At 36.7% G+C, this 14,902-nt stretch overlaps 1 protein-coding gene across 6 annotated transcripts in view; it reads right to left on the bottom strand.

Moving 5' to 3' along the window:
- Nucleotides 1-920: 920 nt before the first annotated feature.
- CEP70 (centrosomal protein 70) overlaps nucleotides 921-14,902 on the bottom strand; it is a 114,896-nt gene continuing 100,914 nt past the window's right edge. For 4 of the 6 annotated variants that reach the window (XM_030934555.1, XM_030934553.1, XM_030934559.1 and 1 more), the window contains 6 exons: nucleotides 12,427-12,597; nucleotides 7,548-7,694; nucleotides 7,209-7,377; nucleotides 6,612-6,726; nucleotides 4,604-4,683; nucleotides 921-1,656 (listed from right to left, as the gene is read on the bottom strand). In XM_030934555.1, coding sequence (XP_030790415.1) covers nucleotides 1,595-1,656; nucleotides 4,604-4,683; nucleotides 6,612-6,726; nucleotides 7,209-7,377; nucleotides 7,548-7,694; nucleotides 12,427-12,597 — 744 coding nt within the window. In that variant the 3' untranslated portion in view covers nucleotides 921-1,594. The remainder of the gene's footprint in view (nucleotides 1,657-4,603; nucleotides 4,684-6,611; nucleotides 6,727-7,208; nucleotides 7,378-7,547; nucleotides 7,695-12,426; nucleotides 12,598-14,902) is intronic. The other 2 variants (XM_030934564.1, XM_030934566.1) reach the window with 2 other exon arrangements.

The raw sequence follows: 14,902 nt of genomic DNA on the forward strand, positions 1-14,902 counted from the left end.
TAGCCTAGCATGGCTTTACTCTCCACTATGACAAGGCAGCACTGAGTTCAATGTGAAGTCCCCCAGTTCCTGTGCTCTCCCTCCCCCAACTGCACAGACTCAGACCCCACAGTGCAGCCACTGCCAGGGGGTCAGGGAGGAGTGGCATCAGTTATTCAAAGCTATCTCTCTAACCCTCTTCAATGCCTCTTTCAGCAATATGAAGTTAAAACCAATACTGTGATTGCTCACCTGATTTTTGGTTCTTGTGATGGTGCTTTTCTGTGTGTAAACAGTTGTTAAAATTTGGTGTTCCTGCAATGGGGATCAATAGTATAGGCTTCTATTCTGCCATCTTGCCCTGCCTTCAATTTCTTGGAATAATTTAATCAATATTTAGTATTTATATTATTGAGTATCCAAATATTTTTGGTACCCAACCTTCAAGACACAGTTCTTCTACAAATTGTAAGTTAGTGTTTAGTAATGTAACTACAGGCTATCATGACAAAGAATTTTAAACCTAGAAGAAGCCTATTATCTTATGTCTGATCCCTAAGGTCATAATACCAAGGATGTGGATGCTTGTTTGCTGACGTTTACTCACCATTCCACCATGCTGCTTCCTGGAAATGTGTTATAATATTCTATATGCCCACCAACAAGAATGACAGAGAAATCTTCCTAGACCTGCTACTTATAAAAGTGGGGAAGAATAGTCCAAAGTGGCTTGTTCTCATGGGTATGAGGCAGAACACTGACCCTTAAGAAAATGTGACTGAATATTGAGAATACAGAATAAATAGAAGGCAGCAAGTAAAGTACTCTTACATAAAATGCAGCAAGGATGTACAAGTTGCTCAAGGAAGGTTCAGCCTAGGAAGAGAATATGACTCATTATTTGTCAGTAATATACAAGCACATCATTGAGGACACTTACATTTGGAAATTCTTTACAAAAATTTTATTTGAGATCTCAAGTCCTTATAAAAAGTGCATTACATCAAGATTGCAAAAGACACTTTTTAAATGAGAGACTTCTATCTACTCATCCATTTTACCCTATGATTCATTTCCCACCCTAACAGAAATGATTAAACAGTTTTTCTTTCTTCCTTTTCTTCTTCCTGCTTCTTCCTATTTGAAAGATACCCATGAGGGGTATCTTAACAGAATGTGCCAATTAATCCTTGCCAGGAGAGCAGTAGCTTCCTACTAGCTAAATTTAGAGAGCTCTTGGCATTCCTTTTGTCGTGGCTTAAAGATTACTACAACCTGAATCTAAAAGATTGCAACCTACTACTTGTAATCTGTCTCCCTGGCCTTCTCTTTTACTCACAAACTCCACTCTAAAACAACCTTAAATTTTAAGCACTCAATAATTGCTTAATAAATGAAGAGATCTAAAGTTAATTCACTACTTTACCCTTGCAACTATTTTCTGTATAAGAATCTCAAAGTTAACAAAAATTATGAAGAATGACCTAATACTAAGAAGGGGATGAATTCTGAGAGCAAATACATTTTACAACCCTTGTCTCAAAATAAGATCAATCCTACAAAATACAAAATGTTAAGAATACAATTTACACAGTAAAAATGATTTGATTTGTTTTCAGTATGAAAGTACTTTTAATTTCTTTACTGCAGGTACAATGGCATCCAAGTCATCAATTTCTGTAATAGAAAAACAGTAATAATAAAAGAGAGTAATTTTTTCTAGTGGTAAACTCACATGAAACAAGAACCTATATGTAAAGGCAAACCCCAAACATAAAAGCAACAATACTGGTGCTTTTGTGCACATGAAGTTTTTCTCCAATAGTGATGACAGATTATCACTGATTCGGATACAGATGCTTCACAGCGGCTCTGTTTATAAAAGTTACCACATACCTACAAGTACCCTCTGATTCTAGTATTAACTTCATTAGCAGCATACCCTCATTAACAGATCCAACTGCCCATGTGTATGGTATGTTAGTGTCTCATTAGATCTGTATCACTACATGGGTGCACCTACATGATGAAATCCCAGGTAGAGGCATCTCCTCCCTGGGTCTCCATGTGAGGACTTAGGAATTTCTACTCATAGAACAGTCTTGCCCTCTTTAATTTTCTTAGGAAGATTTCTTAGTAGCGGATCACTCTAAGATGAAAGGTATCTGCCGGCTGGGTGCAGTGGCTCATGCCTGTAATCCCAGCACTTTGGGAGGCCGAGATGGGAAGATCATTTGCGGTCAGGAGTTCAAGACCAGCCTGGCCAACACGGTGAAAACCCATCTCTACTAAAAATACAAAAATTATCTGGGTGTGGTAGTGGGCACCTGTAATCCCAGCTACTTGGGAGGCTGAGGCAGGAGAATTGCTTGAACCTGGGAGGCGGAGGTTGCAGTGAGCTGAGATTGTATCACTGTACTCTGACCTGGGTGACAGAGAGCAACACTATGTCTCAAAAAAACAATTATCTGCCTAATCAAAAAGAGAGCCTCATCAAGAATACAAACCTCAAGTGCAATGTATTATAGAGCTTAGCCTGGTCCAGCTTACCAGATAAACCAATCCAGGCTCTTCTTTGACAGGCTCTTTCTGAATGATTTTTCTTTCTAAGACTATCTTATTCCAACCAACCTAAGTTAGAATTTACTCTCTGAAGCTCCTGGCCACTAAGGGAGCAAAATCCTTTATCTCATTATCCAGATCCCAGGCCTACTTAAGGTAAGCCACAATTGCAGGTTCTCTAGATACCCACTACTTTTTTCTAGCTTATTCTGTTGAGCCATCATTAATAAACACATTCCTTTACATAAAACATGCCTTCTTGGATTCCAACTCTCTCCACTGTTTAGCTGGATATTGGTCGCTCTTCATTTAGCCTACACACATAGCCCATGCTCTCCTACTATTCATTTAGTTCTTTAAGCTCCCAACTTCAGTCAGAATACCTGTCTGAATCCACTAACAAAACATCAAGATATGGGAACGGAAACAATATAAGCAAACCTACAACACAGAATTTGTTTAGTCCCTTACATTGTGGTAAGGTACAAGATCAAGTTATTCCTTGACTCCGCCCCCTGCCCATTCTGAAATTACCTGTTTTCTCATTAAGTGAGAAACCTGCCTTACAAATGAACCTCACAGCAAGGGACCTTGGCTGATATGGGAATTTCCTCAGTCAATCACACCACTTACATGAGAAAAAGAATGGATTTTTTTTTTTTTACTCGCTAAAGGTACTCTCCATATCTGTTATTAAGTCTACTACCCTGTACCTACATGCTGAGTGATACCTATTAATTTTTAAAAAGTCATGTTTGCCAGATTTAACTTTCCCAATGTTAAATATAATGTTTAACCTCAGAATTTCAACTTTGACCAAAATACAGAATTCATCTCCAGAGAAACTTGGCTTTCTGAAGCAAATGATCTTTATGAACCATGCTGAGAGTCATAATATCTGAAAGGAAGTTTCTATAGAAGCATTCTGAAACAAGTGTTACCAGCACATCCTATTAAAATATGTTTATTAATGTGCCAAATATTTATGAATGATGAGAACATCACTGCTTAAGTTAATAGCAATCCCAGAGCAAGTAGAATCATATTATTCTATGAAACCAGGCTCTTCAGGATATCAGACAACACACTTACACAATTTCATACCTCATCTCAAGTTTAACTTTCAAATTACATTTTCACTTGCCATGATCTTTTTAAATATGAGGACAAGCCTAAAGCATGCTCACTCATTGTCTCCCTTGCTTCCCCAGTGCACATACAACTGGTCACAAAACTTCCTTTATGTTCACTAGGCTATATATTCTAATTAGATACTTCTTTCACTTATTCCTCTTATCAAGTTTTCATTGACTCATTCCCTTATCTTCATTACCAAGCTTCATCTCCTCTTCTAAAAGCAAAGAGCCATTCTTTTAAAAACAAAAAAATCTTTCAAATGAGCTATACAGAAAAAAAAGAATTCACTAGTGAATCAATCACTTTAAAAATTATTCTTAATAGTAAGATAAATAATTTTATAGCCATATGTAATTATATTTAAACTAGGTAAGGTCTCTATTTTGCCTTATAAGTCCTAAGCAATTCTTTTCCTTTTAGGAGACACTACTACTAACTGAAGCCCTCAATCTGACCCTCGGTATGAGTGTAATATTTCATCTTTTCCTTTCCATAGATATTTATGACTTTATGTTACTTCATACCACCAGAGGAAATGTTATTTGTATATTTAAAACATTTTGTAGATAGGTGGTATCTTAAGAAAAAAAAAAAAAAGAGGAAGGAAGGATCTTCTAAGATCATAAATCCAACGAATATTTCTCATTAGACAATGACAGAGCCAGGGCATGGCCAGAGTGATGCTATCTCTCATGATAAGGTCCTCCAACAAAGGTAGTTCCTATCACTGTTAAGGGTCTGTGTTTCTGTTCTATGGACTAATCCCAACAAACTCTAACTGCTTGTAAGGAATGTGTTTCCAGAACTGTTAGTGGCATCCAACCACTAGATAAAAATACTAATCCAGTGACTAAGGAACACCCTTTTCTTAAATGCACTGACATTTTAAGACTCAAAATTTAACCATCACCACCAGAGATCTTACCTAAGATTTCAAGTAGATCATTAGTAAATGCCTGAAATGCGGGGAAAAATTCCTCGTGTTCTTCCAATTTGTAGATAATGCTGTTTAAAAAATGCACAATTTAAACCTAATTTCTAACTTAGAGTTCTTACATCTGATTGCAAACAGAACATTTTCAAAATAGAAACTATGTTGCTAATTTAAACATAAACTTAATGATCATTTACTACAGTCCTTCCTTTCTGAGCTTTTTGTTAATCTAATATGGCTTTTCTCAAAAAAACATTTAAATATCAATGTAAAATTTGTTAAATTCATATATAACTTTTTTTTTTTTTTTTTTTGAGATGCAGTCTCACTGTGTTGCCCAGGCTGGAGTGCAGTGGTGCAATCTCGGCTCACTGCAAGCTCCACCTCCTGCATTCTCCTGCCTCAGCCTCCCAAGTAGCTGAGACTATAGGTGCCCGCTACCACGCCTGGCTAATTTTTGTATTTTTAGTAGAGACGTGGTTTCACTCCCAAAGTGCTGGGATTACAGGCGTGAGCCACTGCACCCGGCCAATATATAACATTCTTAACATGTCAAACTTCCCATTAAGCTCAAGGCTTCTTAGAGAGACCATGCTTTTACAGCATTTTCTAAAAATAATTGGCTTTTACACCCAGTATCCTATTAAACATTAAGGAAAAATATCAGGCCAGGTGTGGTGGCTCACGCCTGTAATCCCAACACTTTGGAGGCCAAAGCAGGAGGATCACTTGAGGTCAGGAGTTCAAGACCAGCCTGGCCAACATGGTGAAACCCCATGTCTACTAAAATACAAAAATTAGCTGGGCGTGGTGGCGCATGCCTGTAACCCCAGCCACTTGGGAGGCTGAGGCATGAGAATTGCTTGAACCTGGGAGGCAGAGGTTTCAGTGAGCTAAGACTGAGCCACTGCACTCCAGCCTGGGCAACAGAGTGAGACTCTGTCTCAAAAAAAAAAAAAAAAAAATCAGTAGTCAGTAAAACTGTGGGACGGAGGAAATAGGCCAGTAGTAAGATATATGTTCCTTTTAAAAGCACCAACTGTCAGATTATGTAAGGGTTCTTCTAGGAAAACTTGCAAAACGTGGTTTATGTGGTATACATTGTGTGTTTCCCTTCACATATGCTGTAATATAAAACTGGGGTCAGGTGTGGGGAAAGTTGCTTTAACTATAGCTACAACATTTTGATAATTTTCTAAAAATACCAGGTTTTATGTTAGAGATGCCTAGTCTTTTAAAAAAAATCCTTAGCATTTATCTTCTAATCAAATAAATATGCTGTTAATGATTATTCAGTGGTCTATGGTAGTGTCCTAAAAATAGGACTTATTGATACAATCAGAACTTACATGATGTTGCTAACAAAGTTTGAATTTCTCCATATATAATATTCCCTGAGAACAGGCTTATGCTGAAGAGTTCCTGACCTTCTTTATAGGCTTTACAATCTATTTTTATCTTGAAAATACTTCGCATTTCCTCCATGCCTAAGGGTTTGAGATTATCTTAGATTGTCAAGTTACTTAAAAGATGCTATTCCAAGGCTGGGCACGGTAGCTCACACCTGTAATCCCAGCACTTTGGGAGGCCGAGGCAGGTGGATCACTTGAGCCCAGGAGTTTGAGACTGGTCTGGGCAACATGGTGCAACCCTGTCTCTCTCTCTACACACACACACACACGCACACACACACACAAATTAGCTGGGCGTGGTGGTGTGTGCCTATAGTCACATACACACAGAAAAGATGCTATTCCAAACAGGGAAGGTAAATAAGTTTTGAAAGTCTTTAATTTCACCCCTCCACGAATTCTGGATAATATTTATTTTTATTTTTATTGTTTAGAGACAAGGTCTCACTGCATTGCTCAGACCGGACTTAAACTCCTGGGCTCAAGTGATCCTCCCACATCAGCCTCCCAAGTCGCTGGGACTACAGGCGTGTGCCACCACACCCGGCCATTCTGGATGATACTTTGTAAACTTTTAAAACAAATACCTCTGGAGGTCTTCGGGTCCTAATACCTGCATAACCTGCTCATTCACATCTTCATTAATCAGCCTACAGAGTTTTCCAACAGTGCTTACCAGCACACACAATGAGGATGAACTATCTGCAAAAGAGAAATAAAAGGATATTTTAACAGAGAATTTTCAAAATTACATACATCAAACATTTTATGCTTCAGTTATCCTCAATTTTTTTCACTTAAAAATTTTTTTATCGGCTGGGTGCAGTGGCTCACGCCTGTAATCCCAGCACTTTGGGAGGCTGAGGCGGGTGGATCACCTGAGGTCGGGAGTTCAAGACCAGCCTGACCAACATGGAGAAACCCTGTCTCCACTAAAAATACAAAATTAGCCAGGCATGGTGGTGCATGCCTGTAATCCCAGCTACTCAGGAGGCTGAGGCAGGAGAATCGCTTGAACCCGGGAGGCAGAGGTTGTGGTGAGCCGAGATCGTGCCATTGCACTCCAGCCTGGGCAAAAAGAGCGAAACTCCATAATCAAAAAAAAAAAAAAAAAATTATCTACTTTTTGTTAATTTACTAAACATTCTTAAATGGGGGCCAAAAATGACAAATTAGGTCATCACCTAATTCTAAGAGTTCTTGGAGGTTTCTCACAGCATTGTTCATTTCTCCAAGCCTAGTATAAACTTCATTCATTCGGGGATACACTCCATTTAAAGAAGGCACATCAAATAACTTTTGGAAGTGAGAGACAATAGCTTGCAAAGTTTGAAAGTTTGGCATATTGCTGTCCTGTCCAAAAGAGAAGTAAAAAATAAAGAGTTCATATCTTAAAATAATCCCAAATAAAAACTTTTAAAAGACAAACAGAACTCTAATAGAATAAATATTAATATCCATATCAAATTATCAATTTTTGAGATAAGAGAACATTAGAATGTGACCATTTATGTAAGTATTACCTTTTCCTTATTTTCAACTTCTTCCAACATAGTGTCTACTATAAACAACAAATCTTCAACTTTGATACCTTCATTTTCATCCTGCTTCTTCAAATTATGCCAGGGTACCAGTTCTGCAGATAGTGTTTTCAAGGACTTATACAAATCCTTTATAACAAAAGAAACTATATGGTATTATTGATTTAAATAATTTCAATAGTAACATAATAGAACATAAAAAATTATGTTTTATATGTTTTATAAAATTAATAAAACAATTACACACGTTAAATTATATATATATAACCATCATCAGTATTGTTTAAAAAAAATACTATTACCAATTTAGAACAAGTCAGTTAAAATTAGGTTTCTTCAGGTAAACACAGGCTTTACAGAAAGCATTACACATTGATTATTCTGAATCTGGGTGCTCTAAGTAATTTTATGTTATTTCTTATTGTTCCATATTATTTCATTATTTTGAATTGTTGATACATAAAGAATAAACTTGCCTTTGTATTTTGGTTTTGAATATGTTATATAACAGCTTTATTGAGATGTAATTCATATACCATAAAATTTACCCTCATTAAGTATACAATTCAGTAGTTTTAATATTTTCACACATGTACAAACATCAGCACTATCTAATTTCAGAACATATCCATTACTCCAAAAAGAAATCTCAGACCCACTCACAGTCCTTCCTTCCCCATTTTCCCTTCCCTGCAGCTCCTAGGGTTGATCTCTAAACTATTTTATATTTCTAAGGATTTGCCTATTCTGGGCATTTCGCATAAATGGAATTATACAATAAGTAGTCTTTGATGAATGGCTTCTCTCACTTAGCATAATGTTTTTGAGATTTATCCATGTTATAACATGTATCTCCAGGCAAGTTTTCAATGTGAAAGGTTCCCCAAATTTATTCTACATTATAATACTCAGTTTTCTTGGCCTAGTTGTGGTGCCCTAATTGATTTTTTTTTTTTTTTTTTTTTTTTTTTTGGAGACGGAGTCTCGCTGTGTCGCCCGGGCTGGAGTGCAGTGGCCGGATCTCAGCTCACTGCAAGCTCCGCCTCCCGGGTTTACGCCATTCTCCTGCCTCAGCCTCCCGAGTAGCTGGGACTACAGGCGCCCGCCACCTCGCCCGGCTAGTTTTTTTTTTTTTGTATTTTTTAGTAGAGACGGGGTTTCACAGTGTTAGCCAGGATGGTCTCGATCTCCTGACCTCGTGATTCGCCCGTCTCGGCCTCCCAAAGTGCTGGGATTACAGGCTTGAGCCACCGCGCCCGGCCCCCTAATTGATTTTAAACTGTGCACAATGGGCAAGGCTACTGAAAGTTCAGAGCTCTAAACTGATCAACTGACAAATATTTACTGAACATCTACTACAGGTTGAGAATCCCTAATCCAAAAATCTGAAATGCTCTAAAATCTGAAACTCTGAGCAACAACATGACACTCAAAAGAAATGCTCATTGGAGCGTTTTGAATTTTGGATTTTTGGATCAGGGATGCTCAAATGGCATATATTCTGCAAATACTCCAAAATCTGAAAAAAATCTTAAAACCACTTCTAGGCCCAAGCATTGTGGATAAGGGATACTCGATCCATATGTGTATGGCACAGTGCTTGGTCCTTTAGAACAATGCTGTTCAAAAGAAATGTAATGTGAGCCACAGGAATTTTAAGTTGTCTAGGGCCATAGTATGGAAAGTGAGAAGAAACATGTGATATTAACTGTAATAGTATATTTTATTTAACCCAATATATCCAAAATATTATCACTTCAATATAAAAGCAATATTTTAATTTTTTCCATACAAAGTCTTTTAAATCCAGTGTATATTTTACACTTATAACACATCTCAATCAGGACTAGCCACCTTTCAAGTGATCAATAACCACATGAAGCTAGAGGCTACCATACTAGACAGCATAGCTCTAGAGAACAGAAAGAAGTACAAGAAGTTCCTCCTTTTTCTAACTTATTTTAGTACTTCACTTGGCATTCTCCACTTAAGGCTCAGACTTCACATATTGGTATCTTTAACCTTTCAATCGGTAGGAAGGCAGTTACTATTGTAGTAATTCATAGCAATAAATTTCATGTCAAATGAATGTTTTACCATCAGTGCCACTAGAATTTGGAAAAAAAAAAAAGTCAGCAAATAACAGCATAATGATACCTTTATTAACCAATGCTCCAGCAACAAGGCACATTTATAAAGTAATCTATGGTAAAAAGCACACCCAATCTAATACATTTTTGCTTCAGAATAAAAGAGTATTACAAAGCTAAGAAGAAAAGATGTTCTGGTCTCCTAAGCAGTGACAGGATAGTTGTAGCACAGTCTATCAAGTAAGCTCTGAAAAATATAAGACAGTCTCCTAGGTTCTTTACATTGCCCAGTTGTGGAGATGTAGAAGTACTACCATGGGCCAGCCTACTGTGTATGTCTGGCCTCTGAAGCACTGAAGAATAGGAAAGCAAAAGTATTCAAGAGTGTACCGGGTTGGGGAAAGCTACAACATCTGTAGTTCACCTTTCTTGGAAAGGCAGGAGGGAAAAGACACAAGGATGGAGGCAGCTGGCTCCATGTCTTTCCCAGCCTTCTTTTCTTCCAATTTTTAAAAGTAGTAAAATATACATAAAATTTACCATCTTAACCATTTTTAAATGTAAGTTCAGTGTTATTAAATATGTTCATAATGTTGTGCAACCAACACCACCATCCATCTCCATAACTTTTCATCTTGTAACACTGAAACTTTATACCCATTAAACAATAACTTCCCATTTCCCTCTTCCCTCTAGCAATCACCACTCTACTTTGTCTCTATGACTTTCACTAAGTATCTCATATAAGTGGAATTATATAAGTGGAATCTTCTTGTGACTTATTTCACTTAGCATAATGTCCTCCTAATGTTCAGCCATGTTGCATGGGTCAGAATTTCTTTTCTTTTAATGGCCGAATAATATTGCAATATATGTATATACCACATTTTGCTTATCCACTCATTCCTCAAACCTATCCTACTCTTTAAAGCCAAATTAAACTGAGGGAAAAAACTAATAAGGGAAGATGGTTGTCCCAAACTTAGAGGTTGTTACATATCAAATAACCTTTAATATGAGGCCTCAGAGAATCTCATGCAGTTTCTTAATTTGGACCCTGAAACTGTAGTATTAATATCTGAAGCACTGCTCAAAACTCATGAGTTACTCCAATGGCAGAAGTAACTAATTCTTAATAATTTCCTCTTGGGTGTCCTCAGAATATTCTAATTATAAAGAGAATTCCTTGCTTCCTCCTACTCAGAAAACTATACAATAGCAAGAACTCACCACCACGGCAAAGCCTTTCTTGGGGGCTATAATCAGAGTGTTCTCTTTCTCCTCCAGACTCTAGAGCACAAGTTATCTGCATCATTCACCCAGAACTTCATCAGAGGTAATCTATTTTTATGTCACTCATTTCTTTTAATGATATCATAAATGATTACATTTTGTTTCATATTTTTAAGTATATTTTGTCTAATTAGTGTGAATCTTGTGTTTATCCCATAATGGCTTAGCATGATAAACGATCAATAACTATTCATTAATGTGATTCTTCCCTTTGTCTTCTTCCACTTCTAGTCTTTTCTTCTAGGAAGGTTAGGGCTTTTTCTAGTCCTTCCCTTCTGAGAAGGAGAAAGGTGGAGTCAGCACTGTTCCCTCCTACTGGGAGAACCCTCTGACAGGCAATGATTGAGGAAATACCATGATTTACATGATTACTAATTATTTTACACTCTTCTGAGATACAGACTGGAGGAACTCCGGCCTATAAAGTAAGTATATTAATCCAGCACTGTCACTCAATCAAAATGTTTATGTATTATGTAGCTCTGTCTGAGCCCTCTATAAAAAGGCAAGTAGAAATTTAAAAAAAATTAACATCACCACCCCCAATTTTGTTGTCTTGGAATATATTATTCTGCTTCATTCCTTTAACAAATATTAATTGAGCACTCGTTCATCAGGAGGATCTTGGGGACATATTAGAACAAATAAAAACACTGTCTTCAGGGAGCTTAAACATTCTTAACAGATATCTTCTGCATCACTTGTACTTCATGTAATAAGACTTCTGTTGCAAACACTATTATTGAATCACATTTTCATTAACAGGCGTATGCTATGTATTATATTAGTTACTAAGAAATCTAAAGTTTAAAGGGCAAAGAAGTTAAATACTACTGATTTCAACTATTTACCTTTCAGCAAACTAGTTAAAACTGAAAAAACCTGAAACCATGCAATACACAACTCTATAAAGTAAATAAAATGTAGTCTTCCATGAATAGATAGGATAGGGAAGGGTAGGGTTGGCTGCTAGCTTACTATCTGTTCTAGAGAATAAGCAGAAATGGAGACAAGCTCAGTTCTGAGAGACAGAAAATAAAGTGTGAAGAGAGAGAAAATATCCCCAATTATAATGAAATGAAGGATAAGACATTATATCTGAAGAGGAATAAGGGCCAGGAAAATCGTAGCATGGAGATACCAAAAGGAGGCAGATGAAGGTAGAACAGAGAAAGGCCTAGAAGTACAAAGTAGATCCACTATAGATTTTCAATAAGGAAATTAACCCCAAAATTTCTTGTTTGGTAGAGCCTTAGAGGAAGTAAAGCTTACAGTAATGACAACATCAAAACAGTACCTAAAATAGATATGTAAGTACGAAGATTTCAGTTTTAGATAAGTTTTTTTAGCTTTACAGTTAACACACAAATAAAAAAATTAAACCCTATTTAATTTTTAGCCCTAAATTAAGTCCTATAAATAAAGCACATAGAGTCCAACAGATGTTCAAAGCATATAAAGAATAGTCAACCCCTTACCTTTAAGGATGTCAGCTGATCTGCCCACATTTCTATTACAGGAACAAGATGCTCAAATCCACAATCTTGAATAAGATCTTTATTAAAATTTTGGGCTCCCCCTTTGCTCTGTTTATAAATTATTACTGGAGCTCTTGGATTGTGGATAATTGAATTGATGCTACACAGCACCTTTAAAAAAAACATAGTGTATTTAGTCAAAATATTTATCCTATGCCTACAAAGTTATATATTTTAAAGGAGTGCTTTATGTCTATATATATTATATACATGCATTTCATTAAATATACAAAGAGAATTATCACAAGGAATTGGTTCATGCAATTATGAAGACTGACAAGTCTCAAGATCTGCAGTGAGTAAGCGAAGACCCAGAAAACTAATGGATATTTGCAGTCCAAACACAGGCAGACTGAGACCCCTGCAAGTGCTAATGTTTCAGTTTGAGTCTGAAGGCAGGAAAAAAATAGTGTCCCATCTTGAAAGCAGTCAGCGGGGAGGAGTTCTCTCTTATTCAGCCTTTTGTTCTACTCAGGCCTTCAAATGACTGGATGAGGCCTACCCCATTAGGAAAGGCAGTTTGCTTCACTAAGTCTACTGATTCAGATGTCAATCTCATCCAGAAGCATCTTCCCAGACACATCCAGAATAATGTTTAACTAAATATTGGGCATCCTATGCCACAGTAAAGTCGAAACAAAATTAACTATTACAAACACCCATATAATCACTACCTCAGTTCAACAATTGTTAGTATTGTGCCATATTTGCTCACTATCTATATTTTTAGGTGAACCATTTGAAGAAACTCTTCACCCTGAAATAATAAAGTGTGCATCTTTTAAAAGTAGGCATATTCTCCTACAAACCCACAAGACCGTTATCAGACTGTTTAAGGAAATTAACAGTAATCCCCAGGCTGAGTATGGTAGCTCATGCCTGTAATCCCAGGTTGAGGCAGGAAGATCACTTGAGCCCAGGAATTCAAGGCTGCAGTGAGCTATGATAATGCAATCCAGCCTGGGCAACAGAGCAAGACCGTGTCTCCAAAAATAATATCATTGATGCCTGGACTGAATTTTAAATATCTTAATATATTAAGATAGTATACTATTTGACTATAACCCTCTCCCCATAAGTGATGAGTTCTACCTTACATACCATCCAAGGAAAAAAAGAGAGACCCCAAAAAGCATGTTTAAATTGAGAAGAATAAAGCCCTTTCCTATTACCACCATCAAGTTCAGCCTATTTAATAAAAAGTTTCACAATATAAAGATAGCATTTTGCTCCTGAATCTTCGTCCCTGGTCATACTTCAAGATATAACTAATAGGCCTCCTGGTAATATGACTTAATATGTTTATTATATTACCTCAGATGTTTATTTAGAAGCTTTTTAAGTCCAAATTAGTGTAATTCAATATTTCACTTCAGATTGATGTATGTATATAGGTTTTATTTATTTATTTGACAGAGTCTCACTCTGTGGCCTAAGATGGAGTGCAGTGGTGCGAACAGAGCTCACTGCAGCATTGAATTCCTGGGCTCAAGTGATCCTCCCATGTCAGCCTCTCAAGTGCTAGGACTACAGGCACACGCCACCATGCCCAACTAATTAATTTTTTTTTTCTAGAGATGTGGTCTCACTATATTTCCCAGGCTGGTCTCAGACTCCTGGCCTCTAGCAATCCTCCTGCCTCGGTCACCCAAAGTGTTAAGATTACAGGCGTGAGCCACCATACCCGGCCTGAATTCCCCCTTTAAAGGACAAAGTCTCTCAAATTGAGTCTCAGAAACAAAATGAAATCCAGTTACATACTGGTACAAGAAAGTCTAAAACAAAACAGTTTTCAGAAAGGTGCTTGGTTCCCATTTACAATAGCAATAAAAGTTATAAAATACCTAGGAAATAACAAGGTATTTCCCAACAAGAAATATGTAAGAGCTAAATTAAAAAATACACAACACTTTATTGAAGACTATAAAAGATGACCCTGATGAAAGTACGTATTTCTGAATGTGATGATTCAAAAAGGTTAAGGTGTCATTTCTCCAAATATTAATCCATAAAGTCAATTCAGTTTTAGTTCATCTCAATGGGATTTAGTTTTTAATTTGAAAACTGTTCATCCAGAAGAATAAATGTGCTAAAAATATAGCCAATAAAAATTTTTTTTTAAATGACAGGATACTTGCCTCAAAGGCTATTAAAACTTATAACTATAGAAATTGAAATATGGAAACAGTTGAGAAATGCAGCAGAGAATCTAAAAACAAATCTGTGCATATAAAGGAATATGATCTATGATAAATTGTTATTTCAATAAAGTAAAGAAAAAAGTAGCATATTAGAGACTGCAAACACAGACACCCAGAGAATCCAGGTACGAGTATAAATGAGTGAAGCAAGAATGAATAGGGACTGGCTAACTACAGAACACATGCTCATATCTGACAAGGGAAAGGCCTAATTC

This window comes from Rhinopithecus roxellana, chromosome 1 (assembly GCF_007565055.1).
Source record: "Rhinopithecus roxellana isolate Shanxi Qingling chromosome 1, ASM756505v1, whole genome shotgun sequence".
Lineage (NCBI taxonomy): Eukaryota > Metazoa > Chordata > Mammalia > Primates > Cercopithecidae > Rhinopithecus > Rhinopithecus roxellana.